The sequence below is a fragment of the Ylistrum balloti genome, unplaced genomic scaffold (assembly GCF_031769215.1).
Source record: "Ylistrum balloti isolate Yb309-2 unplaced genomic scaffold, AGI_CSIRO_Ybal_v1 Utg371072, whole genome shotgun sequence".
Taxonomy (NCBI): Eukaryota; Metazoa; Mollusca; class Bivalvia; order Pectinida; family Pectinidae; genus Ylistrum; species Ylistrum balloti.
The window spans coordinates 316,747-335,509 of NW_026782592.1; the positions used below are offsets into that span (position 1 = coordinate 316,747).

At 37.9% G+C, this 18,763-nt stretch overlaps 1 protein-coding gene across 1 annotated transcript in view; it reads left to right on the top strand.

The window, feature by feature from the left end:
* LOC132560523 (methylmalonyl-CoA mutase, mitochondrial-like) overlaps positions 1-18,763 on the top strand; it is a 38,555-nt gene that overhangs the window by 11,200 nt on the left and 8,592 nt on the right. The window contains exons 12-14 of the mRNA XM_060225191.1: positions 70-195; positions 627-728; positions 3,007-3,147. Of these exons, the coding sequence (XP_060081174.1) occupies positions 70-195; positions 627-728; positions 3,007-3,147 (369 nt within the window). The remainder of the gene's footprint in view (positions 1-69; positions 196-626; positions 729-3,006; positions 3,148-18,763) is intronic.

Consider the following 18,763-nt stretch of genomic DNA (forward strand, 5'->3'; position numbering starts at 1 on the left):
TTGAGTAACTGTTTACTATGTAGGTGAAGTTTCTATGGTTATGTTTGAACATGTACACTATGTAAACAGGCAACGGAGTGCTTAGAGACGATAACGAAGGCTTGTCAGAGTGGTGATGGTAACCTGCTGGCTCTCAGTGTCGATGCAGCCCGAGCAAGATGTACAGTTGGTGAAATTACGGATGCCATGACAAAGGTGAATAGAACAGTTGTACAAGATGGTCTCTACCAATAGATGGTAGCCCTATGGAAAATGTCCGGCCTCCTAGATAAAAACTTTTGTGAAATTAATCATATATTTATATTGCTGGTAAAACATACAAGCTTTTTTACTATTTCTATTTCTAAAATTTTCCATTGTCATATTTAAAATTTCTCATTATCAAATGTTTGGCTGGTGTGGTAATTTTTTATGTTTATTGTAGGATGTATATTTAATGGTGGTGTTTAAGTATTACAGATTGTATGGCATCACTTAATGTCACTAGATTAGAATTTCAAATCCAGTCATGATATTTGATGGTATCTCAAGCACAGTACTAGTGAAAAATGCTCAGCCACCAGAAATAAAAATGACCTCATATCATGGTCAATTAAAGTCTGCCTTTTTTAAAATGTTTAATTTAGGTGTTTGGGCGCCACAAAGCCTCGGACAGAATGGTCAGTGGGGCATATAAATCGGCTTTTGGGGAGGATGATGAAATCAGCAGAGTAATGAAAAGAGTTCAGGTATGTTAGATCTATAATGTGTACTTGACATCCTCAGGATTTAACAACTGATGATAATGTTACCCTGATATATACTAGACCCACTGTACCACTCGGTTACATAGAACTGCTAATAACCTTTATCGGTTGAGAGTAAGACTAGTAAACCAGGGGTCCCAGGTTCAAATCCTAGTGGAGGCATTGAAATAAATAATGACCTCAGTTACATTGGCACTCATGCAGGGGCTTGGAAATAATACTTCACATAATTTTCACAAGCATCACTGTAAGTCCTGGAAACTTGAGGACATGTTCTTTCCTTGAGAGTGAATATGTAACCCTGATAGAAATTAGATGCAATATATCGCTCATCTAGAGAAAACTACTCTTTAGGTTGATCAGTTTAGTGTAAGACTAGAAAGGCAGAGTCCCAAGGTCAAATCCTAGCAGTTTTAAGAATGAATATAATGCTGACTTCTGCTGAATTTTCTCACAAAATTGATTCATGCCATGCTATATTTATCACCCTTGTTAATGTCCTGGTTCAGTTAATGCCTACAGATTTTAAGAAGACACATCAGTATGGCCCACAGGGCAACAAAGACTAGGCAAAAATGCAAGAAATTCAAAAGGACCCATAGTAGGGAATTGGAATTACCAGAGACATTTAAAACAAGCATACCCAGGACACGTAGTAGAACCTGAAGTATAACAGGATATAGTCAAGGAAGATGAACAGAAACCTGACAATAAGAAACCTTTCACCAAGTTCAGGTCAATCCAGGCAGCCAGCATCATTACCAGAAGTCCACCAGTACAATCAACACCTGTACTGGATACAGTGGTAGGAATGCTAGAAATCTTGAACTTAACAATAATAGTGGTAGCACAGCTTTGTCACATAATGCATTTGTGTCAGGGTTACAACATATAGAACAAAACCTGTAGATGATACCTAATAAATTACTAGAAACCACCTCCATCCTGTTGTTATTGATTCTCTGTATTTTAGCTCACCCTATCGTATCCATCCCCTGCATACCCTCGAGTATCGAGACGGAAGTCAAGGACCCATCTACTCACCATTTCGTAGTATATAGCATTGCCTATTCAACACATCCTAATTCAGTTAAATTACATTTGAACAGGTTTATTATCTTGATATTTTTTGTTTCCAAAATGGCATTTCATTTTAACAACATGGTACCTTACTATTGGCAATATCAAATTATTATTAAACATTACTTTTATGAAAATTGAAAGTAAAAAGTAGAATCAGATGTAGTCCTAATACACATTTTAGTTAGTACATATAGATTGAGTTGTTTCCCTTTGATCACTTAACAGAGATTTTTCTTCTAATGCTGACTGTAATATATGTAATTTCCAGCACAGTTTTAAATCCCCTATATACACACCATTTTGCAAATTCACGAGATTCAGAAAATTTTAGAAAAACTTCCATTCGGTAGTAATGCAAATATGATTAAAATATGAGTAATATGGTTAAAACATGTAGTCTAAATTGGATATATACATGTTTACATCTCACTGAAATGTCTTAAAGATATTCTGACTTCGGTTTGGCGAAGATCTTAAATAGAGGCATGTTTACAAATAAAGTGAATATTGTGAGCTTTTATATCAATACCAGCTCATCACATCATCCTGAGTATTCCTTCATTAATCAAAGTTTTACTATAGCAATATAAATAGATTACAATTTCTTGTTGATTTTTTAACCAAGGTTGCGTACACTGGGGCTTCAATAATGCCTCAATAATGATGAAGAATGTTCCACGGCAGACATCTATATGAAGTTATCTTCAGAATCATATTGATTGGGTAGTAATTACTAAGATATATTACTTAAGGAAGGACACTGATTTTCTAAGACTTTTTTCTGGGCATGAAAGTGTGAATTTCTAATATATTCTAAATAATATCCCACAAATTCCTGGAAAATTGTACAAAGTAAAATTAGGCATTTGTTGGATATTTTTAGACTTCATATTGAATATAGAATCAGGATCTTCTTGATTATCCAATGATAACCCTCCTAGAAAATGGAAAATAAACTGGACTGCTAATGACATCCCACAAAATCCTTGAAAATCCTACATAGAAAAAGGTGAGATTTTTTGTATTATCTTAGAAGATCTCAGAAAATCTCCCAATGTATCATAGGAATTTCAAGGAAATCCAAGTCAGTTTTTTGTAAGTTCATAAAAATGTTAAAACTGAATCAGATCAAAGGAACAGTATTTTTTGTATTGTTATATCTTATCTTAATTGGCAGAGTTTCGCAGAGAAAGATGGCCGTCATCCCCGTATTCTGATCGCCAAACTTGGACAGGATGGCCATGATCGTGGTGGCAAAGTGATTGCCACAGGGTTTGCTGATCTTGGTTTTGATGTTGACATTGGACCTTTGTTTTCTGTAAGTAATACCTTGGTTATTTTGATAGATTGTCTATGCTAAATCACCTTACTTAAAATCCAATTTTCATTTCAGTAATAATTACCATAACTTTAGAATGCAAATATGGTACCTACACCCATCTTTGTATCCCAAAAACAAAAGATTAAAAAATCTCAACCTCTCCCCCCTCCCCCCCCCCCTTTTTTTTCAATCCATGAGCCTTCATGGCAGGAACATAGTGATCTCCCTTCCTCTTTCCTTAAAGGCTACCAGAGCGAGCAGAGGGCAGATGTACTACTGTAGTATTTCGTTTTGTCGCTGAGTACTTTATTACTCAGTCTTCCTCTCAAACCCATCTCCCAAATTCACAGTCTCTTTGCAGACGTTATATTTTTGCTATATTTTCTTTATTTCGGCCTTTTTTCGGCCTATCCGTACTCCACGTGGCCGAGCGTGTGACCATGTGTTTTTCGTCATTAGGTTTTTGTGAAGTTTGTTGCTTTTTCAGGCATCTTTTTTATACGACCGGTTTTTCGTTATTATTTTGCTACATTATGTAAGATTTGTGCTTGCGTTCATGGTTTTTTTGTTTGACATATTTTTCTCCAAAAAAAAAAAAATTGTTTTTCTTGATTCTTTTTTGGTTCAAGTATGGCTAGTGCGGGTTTAGGCCGTGGTTCAGCACATGGGTGTTCCCATTTCTTCTGAGAGCGGGACCCCCATGATGCATGTCCTTTGTAACGCCCTTGCACAGAGACTGCGCCGTGTGAACTGTATTCGCTCGCCGTTTCTGCTGTCAATACTCCCCTCTTCTTCCGGCAAGAGAAGTAAGCCCTCTAGGTCCTCCACCTCTGGTTCTGAACAGGTGGGTGACTTAGGTGTTCCTGCCGGGGGTGCTCTCGTTCCACAGAGCTCCGCCTTTGAGCAGGGGGTGGTCTGCCCTTGAGCAGGGGGTGGCTCCCCCTATCCAGGCACATCCTGGAGAAGGGGTGGGGGAGGGCAGCCCGACCCTGACTCGGCACAGTCCAGGGTCGAATTGACCAGTAGCTCTTCTCAGCGGGTGGTTTTACTGTCGGTTAGGGACTTCCGGTCGCTGGTCGCTGGTCATTGGTCACTGATTCCTTCAGTGACACCGGCGAGCCAGGTGGCGTCGTTGGTGGGGGCCGCCTTGACTCCGGGCCTGTACCTTCGGGTATAGGCCACAGATTTTTTGTCAGGATTGTCTATGTCTACGGAAATTTGTTCACTAATCCTGGTGTCAGCACGGGGCCTTTTTTCCCACCCTCACAGGCTGCTAGCTCTGGGGCTTTTTGCTCCAGCCCAGATTTCCCAGTGCAGGGTTACCCAGGGGGTTTCTCCCTAGGGATTGGGGTTTCCAGCCAGGCATCCAGTGTCGCTTTACCCGGGGCTCAGGGTGCCGGGGTGCCTGCGGGCACTCATCCCTAGGCCGCCCAGGCCTGCTTACGAATGGTTCTGGGTACCAACAGTTACCCAGCGGTTACGAGCCTAGCCCGTTCATGTCTGGGTTTCCACCTGGTGGGAGTGGCGGTTCATCCTGGTAATTTGGACAGGGTGTCCAACCCCAGACTCAGGCAGGCCATCTTGGCCAGTTCTGGGGTCACTCCCAGCCAGCGGGACCGTTCCCATTCCCTCAGGGGTTTGGATTTAACCCCATGGGTCTTCCCTCGTGGAACCCATGGGGGTTGGTCTCTCCTTATAGGAGACATTATAGCAGTGTGGAATCTCCCCAACGTTCTGCTACTTTGGGGTCCTTGTCAGCCGGTCCTAAAAAGGTTCGTCGGACCTTTAGGACTTCCGCCTCCCGTGCTGACCGACCCAAGCTTACAGCTACGCCTGTTAGATCTGCGTCTAAACACCGTATAGAAGAGTCCCCCTCTCTGGAGATGGCTCCTCTGGCGGCCCCTGTTCCTCCCACATGGACTTTGGTCCCTGTTGAGGAGGAGATGGATGTCTAGGGTGCGGGCTCAGCAGTGGAAGACGATGTCATTCATCTTTCGCCTGAGTGCTCGGATATTGATCCATCTGAGTCATCTGATGATGACCCTCCTGTCCAGGAGGGTTCCCAGGGGGAAGATGGCCCTGAGACAGCTGAAGCTGAAGCTCAGCTATTCTTTGGGGGATGCGGGCCTTCCGGGCCGATATCTCCCCAAATCCACCACCCTTCTGGGTTCTCTGGTGGCTCCTCAGGCTTCCATTTGCTCAGATCAGTCTCTGCCAGAAGGCACTATCGTGTCTTCGGCTCTGGCCACTGCCTTGGCTCGAGTTTTAGAAAAGAACTGCTCCTCTACCCTCTCTTCCGGGTTTTCTGGGGTATCTCAATTCCCTGGCAGATGTGGTCCCCCTCGGGAGGCTTCACATCAGACCTCTCCAGACCTCTACAGTTGTTGCATATCTGGAGAGACAGGGGGGCACCAAGTCTCACGTCCTGTGTGCTCTCTCCATCTGCATCCTTCTTCTCTGCCAGGAGATGCATTTGTCCATTGCGGTCAAACATCTTCCAGGCAGGCTGAACGTGTTGGCGGACACTCTGTCCAGGCGCCGCCAGCAGGTGTTGATGGAGTGGCAGCTGTGCCCCTCGGTGTTCAGGGGAATTTGTCAGGTGTGGAACAGGCCTTTTATAGACCTGTTTGCCACTTCTCTGAACAATCACCTGCCAACCTTCGTCTCTCAGATCTGAAGGCTTGGGCCGTTGACACCCTTTCTGTGGACTGGGACAGGATGTATGTTTATGCATTCCCTCCCTTCAACTTGGTGGGCAGGGTGCTACAGAAGTTTTGGGAGCATCACTGCTCCCTACTTCTGATAGCCCAGGCAGCCTTGGTTTCCGGAGCTCTTGTCGTTTCTGGTGGAGGAGCCCTTGGCTCTCCACACCAGACCAAATCTCCGTCGCCAGCCTCGGTCCAGAACGACACACTCTTGACCCGAGATTCTCCACCTTCACGCGTGGAGGCTATCTCTGGAAGCCTTGCCAAGACAGGCTTTTCTCAAGATGTGTCAGATCGCATCGCATGATCAATCTTCTCTTCTGCCGTCTACCAGTCACGATGGAAGATCTTCTGTAATTGTTGTGTTGGCAGGAAGGTTGATCCGTTCGAAGCCACTGTACAGCTGATTGTGGATTTCCTACTCTATCTGTTTAGGGACCGCAATCTGGCCCCTGGCACTATTGCTGGCTATCAGACAGCTATTGCTAGTGTCCTTGCCTTATATGGCAGGAAGGAGATCAGAGGCTGGATAGACACAGAGTTCGGCATCTAGCCCAGCAGTGGAATTTAGCACTGGTGCTAGATTCCCTGACGAGGTCTCCTTTTGAGCCTCATTAAAGTTTATCACTTTCAAGGCAGTCTTCCTTTTGGCTCAGGCCTCTGAACGTAGGAGGAGCGAAGTCCACACCTTGTTGTCACTTCCTTCTTGCCTGCGTTGGTCCAGAGGCTACGCTGCAGTTACACTTCTTACTGATCCTTTCTTGCAAAGAATCAGGTCCCGGGTTTCTTGCCTGATCCCATCAGGATTCCGTCTTTGACTAGCTCGGATGAGCGGGGATAGATTGCCTTGTCCTTGTCGGGCTCTTAGGTTTTATCTTAAAACCAGGGGGGCGGGGCTCTCGATTCCATCTGTTTTTGCCCATCAAACAGAGACAGCGAGATGTCTCCTCCCAGTCGGTTTCTAGGTGGGTTTGCCAGGTCATTAAGTATGCTTATGAGCATTCTGATGATCAGGCTCGGGCAGGGTGAAAGTATGGGCTCAAGAGGCCAGGGCCCTCGCTGCATCCTGGGCCCTCCTTAATGGGTCTTCCTTCCAGGAGGTCATGTCTGCTGCCTTCTGGTGGGACAGGGATACCTTCACAGAAGATTTTTATCTGCGGTCCCTAGCTTCTCACTCAGAAGGTCTGTATTCGTTGGGACCTCTGGTAGTGGCACATTTAGTGGCTGTGCCACCCCATTAGCCCCGGGCTGGTCTATTCCGTTTGGCGGCATGTGGGTACACCTGCTCATTCATGGGGAGGTTCCCCTCCTTCTCATCAGCACTCTGTCCCCCCTCCCTACCATTTTCAGCTGTGCTGGATGGGCTGCCTGACTGCTAGTCACCACTACGGTAAGACAAATTCGCCTACTAAAGTTGTGGTAGTTATTGCTGAAATGAAATTGAGGTTTTTTCATGTAAAACCAATTTTCATGATGTAATACTTACCATAACTTTATCAAGTCCCACCCTGTCCTCCCCTCTTCCTATCTGCCTGGCTGCCCCTCTGCGGTACCCCATAAAGGCTAGAGGAAGGGATATCACTCTATGTTCCTGCCGTGAAGGCTCATGGATCGTAGGGAGGGCAGGATTTTTTAATCTTTTGTTTTGGGGATACAAAGATGGGTTTAGGTACCATATTTGCATTCTAAAGTTATGGTAAGTATTACATAATGAAAATTGGTTTTACATAAAAAAACCTCAAGATTATGCCTGAAACAGTGGATGTCCTGATTGTATGGATTAATCACTGTACATGACTCATATATATGATGAAAATATCTGATGATTCGGTATGAGATACACTACACTAATTAATTATGGATTTTCTTAATTTTCTTTTAATGAATCTTAGGTACCAGAGGTCCATGGAGAACTTCTGTCAGACTTTTAGTTTCTAAATGCAAGTATTTTTACTCATGTTAAATCAGTGAGAAATCAATGACTTTAGTTAAACGTGGTCACTGAGTCAGGTACTCTCATTGGTAACTTAAGATTTACACTGTCACTCAGACAGGTGCTGTCAGTACTGACTTAAGATTTACACTGTCACTCAGACAGGTGCTGTCAGTACTGACTTAAGATTTACACTGTTACTCAGACAGGTGCTATCAGTACTGACTTAATATTTACACTGTCACTCAGACAGGTGCTATCAGTACTGACTTAAGATTTACACTGTCACTCAGACAGGTGCTATCAGTACTGACTTAAGATTTACACTGTCACTCAGACAGGTGCTATCAGTACTGACTTAAGATTTACACTGTCACTCAGACAGGTGCTATCAGTACTGACTTAATATTTATACTGTCACTCAGACAGGTGCTATCAGTACTGACTTAACATTTACACTGTCACTCAGACAGGTGCTATCAGTACTGACTTAAGATTGACACTGTCACTCAGATAGGTACTTTCAATATTGACTTGGACAGGGGTATAAAAATTTCCCGGGGAGAAGGGGACTAACTAGATGGAAGACTGGAGGGGAGGGCTATTGATTATGTGTATTTGTGTCCTTGCTTGAATGAGATGAAAAGAATTGAAAAAATATGATATTTTCCAGCCGAGGCATATTGATTATCTAGGGTTGAGATGGAAAGACATTCCCTGGACTTACTCTAGCAATATGGTAACTTGTAAAGGTTCTTTATAAATAAAATTGAAGATTTTTGTAAGTGGGGAGTTTAAAATAAACGCTACACTGCTATACTCTCCAGGATGTTGATTGTATTGATTATCAAAGTATTTATAACAATAGCTTGATTAATGACTACATTTTGTGATCAGTAATTAGGAAGCCCAAGCAGTGGTAAATTAAACACCCATCAATAGAGTACTGTCAATAAATACTGTAAGAGAATTGATACACATTATGGTGACTATAAAAGAAATCCTTGTTTTATAGATTTTTCTCGTCATTAATGGTGTTGTCAGATCCCGCAGTCCAATCAGAACTGAGGACAGATTTTATCAGCATAGACTTTTTTAATTGAACTTGTTCAGGATGTATTATTTCTGAAAAATATCATTAAAATTTCAAAATATGTGCCACATCTGATACATACATGAAAGAACTTACTGTTTGTTCCTATTCACAGCCAGGATAATTACAATGATGTGTCTGGGAGATGATGTGATGTGTGTATATACAAAAGATCGTGACAGATGTGGGCAATCAGTTTCATATCCTACTGACTGAACTTCTGATAAATAAGGCTCAACTTTTCAAATCACAGCCATAATGATTATAATTATTTCTTTTACAGACATTACTTCCTGTTTTTTTGGGGTTTTTTTTTTCGATTTCTAGTTTCTGTTCTCCCTTTTTTTCATGTTTTTTTATTCATTTATCGTTTTTAATTGGAAATTATAGAGTTGAATCCTAAAAGAGTGTTTTTCATGCAAGCCATTTTTTTTTCAAAATCATTTGGCATAAAAATGCATTAATTGTATACATATGATGTGGTACCAAAATTTGTATTTTGTTGCATTGTGAATTGGACATTATTTCTGTTCTTTATAATGTCTGGTATTTTCATTGTTGTTTAACTTGCTCTCGTTTGAGAATATGACATTACTACCTCTGTGTGTTTAATGTTTAACTTGCTCTCCTTTGAGAATATGACATCACTACCTCAGTGTCTTTAATTGATGTGTTTTTTTGATGAAACAAAAGAGCTTTACCATTCCTGTGTTTTATTCTCCCTGTACTTTCTCCACAGAATCTCTTTTAATTTGTTTCTGTTTTTTTTTTTTTTTTTTTGGGGTGGGGGGTGGGGGGGGAGGTACTTTTATTTTACATATCTTACTATTATCCAAATGATATTTATATTTATTTAAGTAAATCTTTGTGGTATTCAAAAAAAATCAATACACAGTTTTATATGTGACCATGTTAATCAGTGACTGTGGTCAGACTATATGTATAAAAGAGACATAAAGTTAATGTTGTTCTTAGTCCCAGCCACATCTCCACACTCTAGAGATCAATATAGTTTGCGGATTTGCCATTCGGACATTAGTTTAAAAAAAAAAGTACTTGCCATTATTTGCACGGGGTTATAAAAATAGAGAAAGCAAATCATTTGAAGAAACCACCACACAAAAGTGCACAAATTTCACACATTTATTCCAATAAGCCCATAAAAATAGAATACTGCAACATACTGAAATTAAAGTTCAAAAACAAATGAATGGAATCCATTATACATGTGAGGTTACTTTGTTTAAGTGAAAAAGTCCAGACAAGATCTACACTCATTACATTATTGGCTGATAAGAAATGTGCCCCTATGCTATGTAAAATATTCTACACTGATGTTTAAAAAATAGCCAACTAATCCATTCTGTTGAAATAACCAAAACGTCAATGCGCAGAGCAGAGTCAGAAGTCTTTCCTCAGTGCAAGTTTTCACCATATTAACAGATTTTCAGGAATTTGTTTCCAAATGTGAATTAGTTGCCGTAAAAAGTTAATCAAAACTTTTAAACTGTCTTCATTTCTGGTTCAGCAGTTACAAGAATGTAAACCTAAGCTAATGCTGTTCTGCCAGCATCTGCATCCACATCCCACCTCAAACCATTTTAAGTTTTTGGATGAAAATTTTTGTAGTTCTTGGAAGTCCTTACATCTGCTACCTTCATTATTGTCATATGACATATATTTAAAGGTCAAAGCTTCTTATTACAGCAATTAGGTGCTGACATTTTCTTTTTTTTTCTTTTTTAATTGACCATGTTTCAGACCTTTTTTAATAGATCCCAAACCCATTCAGTTTGGCAGGTACAATAATTAAATCATTTTTTATTGTGGCCGCTTCCGATGAGCTTTGTGGTCCTCCATTGTATTTGTTGGATTACAATGATGCATTCATTGACTGAGCAATGGAATTTTCCAAATTACTGATAACATATAGAGACATGGAATGTTTATTTTATTTCTATGCCGATCCTCAAACAAGTAGTGTAAGCAATAAATTTGATTTTATGGAAAATATTAAGCATATCAAAATTTTAAATAAAAATAAAAATGAAGGAAATTTGATGGTTCATAAAATCTTTACATTATGAAAAACACTGTAATTTAAACTATAACTGGAATTCTTAAATAAGGATCACATTTTTTCATTAGGTAATTTTTAAGATCTAATCCCTGATATACTCATGATTTCTGATGCTGGTACAAAGATGGCAGCCGTCTTTCCGATTGAGACAGATGATCAACATTTGAGAAATTGATTATAACGACATACTAAAATGTGTTATCGAAATGTGAAGAGGAGAGTATAACAATGACAATCTTTGTGACATTTTCCAATTCACTTTTCTCTTCCAGTCAGTTAGAATGTGGGCTTTTTGTCAGAAGGTCAATAAAGTTGATAACCATTACAGCAGGCGATATTTTCAGTCCACAGATCAATTTCAGTTGATAATATTACAATGAAATGAAGTTACATTACATGGTTTTGTGTCCTAACTTTAATGGATAATTCTTTAGAGAACAATGCATAAATCTCAATCTACAGTTGAAAGAAATGTGCTGACAACTTTGATTAGTTTTCTGTCCTGATCTCTTGTTGATGTCTCTCCTCGATTTTTGTTGTTTTGTCAGTCTACTTTAGTGAACAAGTACCTTTACCATTCAAAGGTAGACATGACGAATTTGGGGTGTGTACACCAGGAATTAAACAACAATTTAGACGGATAATTCATGCAGACAAACATTTTAACCTTTTAATATGCCTCCACCTGCATCTTGACCTGAAACTACAGACAACTTGACTGGAAAGTGAGGAGAGCTTCTACATCATCATTGGTTGAAGGAAGCGTATTGATTGGCTAAGACAGTATGAGGGAGAATTTCAAACAAATTTTGCAGGTCTTGGATTTTTGTTTAATTTCCTTGACATTGGGATAGTTACACCATTTTTAGACTTAAACTATTTTGGAATGTTTTTATGCATATACTCGAAATAAAGTCATGAATTTTGTCATTTTAACACGAGACACAATTCATTATGTAATGTCCAGTATAGCATGAAAATAAGCATACTGTTCCCTAATTATATTTGTTGAACATGTATGCCAAAGTTTCTACTTAATGGGAAATGGAGCCTTAGATTTAAATACATTAAGAAGAAGAGTAAGAAGAAGATCAGATAAAATAATTAATAAAAACACGACAGACTCAGAAATAATATTGATCTAACAAAAATCCTTATAACCTTGGAAATGTTATGTCCAATACATGCCAGTTTTTTAAAAAGGGAAAAAACGATAAAAAAAGGACATAGCCTCTAGAAATAAATCTATGAGTTTGCATGCGTAGTTATTTGTCCTTTTAATAGCATTATGAGAAAAAATCAACATTCTGTTGCTATCTACAAGTATTTGACAGACTCTGCTACTAATTTACATGGCATTCAATAACACTTTTAATTTATGCCCCTGCTTCGAAAGATTGGGAGCATATTGTTTTTGTGTTGTCTGTTTGTTTGTTGTCAACTTTAACCTTGCCAGTAACTATTGAACTGTAAGAGATAGGGCTTCCATATTAGGATTGTGGTTCCTTGTGACAAGATCTTTCCAGTGGTACCAATAGTTTTGACCATGTGAACTTGACCTATATTTGAGAGCAAAAAAAGAATCATCACCTCAATGAAGACATGTGTTTCATAAAGTAAGCAAGCAATTAGCACATGCCTTTCACAGTACAGTCTTAATATCTCACTTTAGAATTGTGTTGCAACCAGGGGCATAGTTTTTCATAAACACATCTTGTTTGCATTTGTATCAATGATATACCATATTCCTAAATATTTGTAAAGTATTATTATGGAATAGTTAGAAGTTACATATAGATTAGCTCTTGATTTTCTAATGTCCTGTATAACAATGCTCTGAGGAGAACATGACCATTTTGAAATAAACAGCATTCTTGAGTCATCGGTGCCAGCTAGTGCTGCAGTAACTGGACAAGTTGTATCACAATGGTTCCTGACTCCATTCTTCCACTGGTGTGCATCTGCATGCTAACTCAATATACTCTTTCAAAGAAATTTGTTTAGGTGATGAAATGCATTATGATATGATGTTGTCCATCTGTCTATTTGCCATATAAACTCTCATTAGGGCCTGCTTGGAGATGCGGTGCCCTTTAGGAAGCAGCATGTCTGTCTGTCAATCTTTTTTTAGTTTCTGTACAGTAACTCAAATTCTGTTAGGCCAATGGCACTCATACTTTATGCCAAGCCTCCTTGAAGGAAGTGCTTGCTTAGGGTATGTAGCTTTTCATCTCCCAAAGTTAAAGGTCATGGTCACAGTTGCTATAAATAGAAAATCAATTTCCATGTGAAAACTAGAGTTTGCTTTGACCAATCTAACCCAAACTTCAGACAGTACTTCCTTACAGAAAGTGTTTGCTTGGAATTGCTTTATACTTTTTAAGGTCAAAAGTCAATGTCACTGTTACTATAAATAGAAAAATCAGTTTCCCTGCAATAGCTCAAGTTTGCTTCAGCCAATCAAACTCAAACCTTCTACAACACTTCCTTACAAAAATGGCTTGCATTGGATTGCTTTTCAGATCCCAGGGTCAGTGGTCCAGATTATTGTTACTCTAAGTAGAAGATTGGTTTCTGTGATATAACTTGGGTTCCCTTGGGCCAATCAAACTCAAACTTCATACAATGCTTTCTTACTGAATGTGCTTGCTAGGGATTACTTTTCAGACCCATAAGTCAAAGGTTGAGGTTATTGTTTCTACAATGCAAAATCTATTTTGTGGAAGAACTGGAGTTTGCTGTAGCTAATCTAACCCAAAGTCACTGTAACTATACTGTATGGATACAACAAATCCAGAATATATCATGAACATTGGGTGGGCATATACTACTCTGCTCTAAAGTACTCTTGTACGATAATATGAAATAATAATGAGGGATCACTGTTCCGGAACATTAGTTCATGCTGTACTAGAGGAACATTGCTTTGAACTTAAACCTGATCTCTGTGTCTGATGATATTTTCAAATGTATCCTTTCACTTTACCATGGTAATTCCCCACCTGTTTATTAGGTGGTCAATTTATGTCAATTATCTATATATTACCCATCAGCAAACACATAAACATCTGTACTGATAAAAGAACTTGTTAGTTACCAATGTTGCATTGAGAATATTTACAAAGCCTTAATCGTTTCATTTTATTATTTGTCTGACACTTACTTATTAAACTGTTGTCCGTCATGCGATCACAACAGCATTAAATCAAATGCAGACAGTATTGCATGCTGTCAGTTTGATTATATTTCATCACGACAATGTCCTATGCATCTATTGTCTTAAACAGGTGATTTTGCAGGTACGTTGTTGAGTTTTCTTACACTGTAATTGTACCCTCACATGAGAGTAATCACTTCAGTGACAGACATCATCATTCCCTGTAATATACACGCACTGGTAAATATGGTAATATTCTGAAGTCCCTAGTAAAGGTGCTTTTAGATTAATTAGATTGCCGGGAATGTGATATAATTTTTAGGAGATCTAAACGATGCACAGGTTGCTTTATTGTCAGATACCATCTGATACTACCTTTTATCATTTCAATAAATGTTAGTGTGTTGTGTAATAACAACGCGTAACCTCGGCTTGATATTGCATGTTAATTTGGAAATCACAGGGTAAGCGGTAGAGTGAGAACTGTTGATTAGACCACTATCCAACCTAATTAATGTGTCACAGAGCACTTTATAGCATGCAGTCCCTCTGCTTTGCTATTTTCATATGCATTTCTAGTCATTAAAGGAAACACAAAAATCATTTATTGCAATCGAAAACAAATTGGAATTAGATTGAATTTGTCAGCACATTATACAGCCGTGCTGTTATTATAGATTTTAAAGTTTCTAGGGTTTAGTGAGGTAATGCTCTTTCCAATCTAAATTTGAACAATTTTTTTTTTCAATCATGATTTAGTTTCCAGATATATTTAAAATTTTGCTATTTATGTATAAATTTTTAAGATTGCATTTTCAGATGATGTTTAAATCCCCAGAGATTTATATACCAAAAAAACTGGGAGAGTACCTTGTGTGGTGACCTTTCACCCCAGTATGCCACCATTGTTAACATTTTTCCAGAAACACTAGCAAATCTTACTCCTGTCCATTGGGGGACTGCATTGTAACACTTTATATTACTGTTCTTGATTATTGTTTATAACTCATATTGCTCATGTGTTTTTTATAACTAGCATACCAGATGAGTGCTAGAAGGTTGAAACAGCGGTTCATGCAATTAACTTCTTTATCTGGCTATAATGTCTCCGATTCTAAATTTGTTTAGAAAGGTGTTAATCGCTCTTTAGTATGTATAATCTAATTTGTACTGCGGATATTTCAGATTTCAGAGGTATAAGACCCAGTTGTTCATTGCCTTTCTTGGCAAGCTTATTTTAATTATCAGACCCTTGAGTAACATTATTGATGCTTCGATTTCTTCTTAATTACATACATGTTCCTCTATCCAGTTATTCATTTTCAAGCAAATGGCACAGTGCTTCAATATACCAGGGCAGAAATAGTTTTTCAAGAATCAAGAGCAAAAATAGTTAAAAAACACAGAAATACAAGGGAAAGTAGGGAGATACAGTATTTAGGATGGGAGCATATTGTTGAGGACTGTAAAATTTTTAGTGCTTGATGATTCTACTCATGAAGTCAACTTGCTTATTTCTGTTCTTTTGGGGCTTAAATTAAGTCAAAGGAATTGTATTATCATGCTTTGTTTTATAAGGTCAAATTAATTTTCAGAAATTTCTGGACCTATAGAACAAGCTAAAGAATATTAAACAAGGATGCACAGTTCAGTTTATGATAATGAAGTTAAAAGTAGGACTGTTTTTATACTACCTGAAAATTTTTAGAGGAGCAAACAGTTGCCATTTTGTCCATCAATCATTAATCATACTAAGACGATGTGCAGTGTACCAGATCCAAGGTCCTTCAACCCCTTAATGACAGAGCTAGTGCCCTTTGTTTAAATTTCCTTAATTACAGAGTTATTCCCGTTTGTTAAATCTTATGTTTCAAAACCATAACTTGACTTTCAATCTAACTAGGACAATGCAACTAGGTGTATATATTGGTCATACTTAGAGGATGAGTAGCGTATCAAACTCAGATCTTGCAACCCTTTAATTACAGAGTTATTGCCCTTTGTTAAAAATTTGTGTCCATTAAAGTCCATTTTAAGGAAGCATTCATTAATTTCACTGATACTCTTGTATTGAGGGGAATTTTTTATGTTTCAGTAGGTGATATTTAGGTTAGAGAAAGGAGTATATCCAGGTCATATATCATGACCTAGAGAGTGGCATATCATTTTAAATGCAATAGATCTTATGACGCTATAAACTATTTCTCCTTGGAAGTGTTCATGAGAATAATCTATTTCTAACCTTTGTAACAGATGTACAAATTTAACATCCTGTTAGTGGATCAAGGTCGTGGTCTTGCGGGAGTGTAGGATGTTTACTGGTTACCGTTTGTCACTGTAACATCAGGCATAGTATTAGCTTCATCGTGCCCCAAGCGATGAATGTTCTGGTGAAGTTTAGGCAGTAGGATTTGTTTAACCATACAAAAGGTGAAAACATTGTTTAACTGAGCAAAGTTTTGTAATCCAATTCTGTACTTCGTATAGTAAACTATTATCTTCTTTGGTTTTCTTCTGTGTACAGAATAACAGAATTTACCTTTCTGCTGTTCAGTTAATAATTCAGGAGTTAACACTTTCCTGGTATCAGCCTTGTCACCGGCGTCATTGATTTTTGTGCAACATGACATATTTGTGAATTTGAGTTATGGCTGTCATTGAAGTTTTGTCAAAAAAGCTGGGGTTTTTTTAATAGAATTGTATGCCAAAGTGTTCTGAATGCTAAGAATCACTTTAAATGTATCAACGATGATTTTACATAGTAGATAAAAATACATTACCATGACAAATATTCAATATCACATTTAAACCAATGTGTTATGATATGTTACTCTGTATTTAGTATGTTTGGCATGTAATTTAGGTAAGGTTAATACATCTTAACAACACCGTTAAACATTGTTCTTTGTGGACATAATATCAGAGAGATTCTTACATGTACATTGACTCAATTAATCATTTTAAGCTTTGACAAGCTTATAATGAATTTCTTAAGATAGGTTCAAATATAACCCATTTACATATAGATTTGTTAATTTAACTAAGGATTATTTTGTATTAAATCACTAAAACAGGTTTTCATGGTGTAAAGTCAGTGATAGCTATTTCAGTCCTTAAAATTCACTCAGGAGTTGGCCCATCACATTCCAAACAGAAATAAATGTATAGTGTGACAGTGGATGGAGGCTAGAGCATCTACGTGACAATTGATTTGTTTACATCATTAGTCGGAAAGTGTGCTGTTGGATTAAAAGCAGTATCAATTAAATAAAAATGTGATACTGCATGCTGAGAGGTAGAAGAGCAACTTGGCTTGTAATAGTTGATGATCCTGATACAAAAGATAAGATGTTGCTGACATTTGCTGAAATCTCATCTAACTCACTATTTAAAAAATCATTTCGGTTTGAAAGCCAAAACACTAACAACATCGATATTTATCCTGTAATCATAAGTCTGACACAAAATGCGTAAGCAGATGACATTTTGATCTGGTGATGTGATATTGCTTTCATCCCAGTTCAAAATATTTAAAACTATAAAATAACATATTTCCCCCATGATCAATTTGATATTTATTGGTTGTTAATTGTTTGTGAACGTTGTAAGATTTTTGAATATTTTATGATGCTGTAGTCCGTTTCTTTGTTTACATCATAGCATATCTATACACCACATCAATGTGTAAACTGATATTCCATTCATACAAAAAAGGGATTGTGATAGTCCTGCCGCAAAGTGGCGTGTTGCCATAGAATACCCCAATAATCATTAAGTGGGCGTGTTAGATTTTTTTTCATGGAGAAATTAAAGAAAAAGAATGACAAATCAGAAAGCGGTATTTTGTGGACAAACAAGGAAAAATGATGATTCAGAAATGATTGGCAGCGTATTAATTGTTATTGGAAAATATTGATATTTACTGAGCTCAGGTATATTGAACACTCTTAAACCACTTCAACTCAAGTCTTTTAGAATTGACAGTTAAATGATAGGTCAAGTTTGGCCTCTTGTTTTTAATTTGCTATCGTTTATGTATGAGTAATGAAAACCTTATCATATGTGTGCTTGTGTTTCCGAATATCACCAACAAGGTATACCAACCATGATTGGTACCTAAATTCAATTAATAAAACTAAAAGAATATCAAATAGTGAATGTTCTCGTTTGAGAACATGACATTACTTTCTTGGATTGATAAAGATTTGCATGGCCGATGTTATCGATGAAGCTGAAGATGCTTACTCTTCCGGAACACCTGGCTTTATTCTCTGTGTACATTTATAGGAGTCTCTGTGTAAATCCTTCTTTTGTTCATACTTTGCCCAACTTGTATTGAATTCAAGTTTGGATTACGATCATGTTGAGATGTTGGTATTTTCTTGTAGGTGACTCCAGCGTATATATTTATATGTTCAGTGACCTCCTTGTAATTAAAAAGTTAAAAAAAAAGTATAATGGACATTTATATAAGAACGTTTTCTATTGGGAACAATATGACCCTGTTGCCTAGTTTATCACCAATAATATGTTTTGTACCATATAAAACTCTCACTGTCCACCTGTAGTAATAAGTAATAATATTGAAAGGTCATCTGTGATAATACAGTGATTAATTATGAGTTTTCAGCTTTTGATCTCAAAA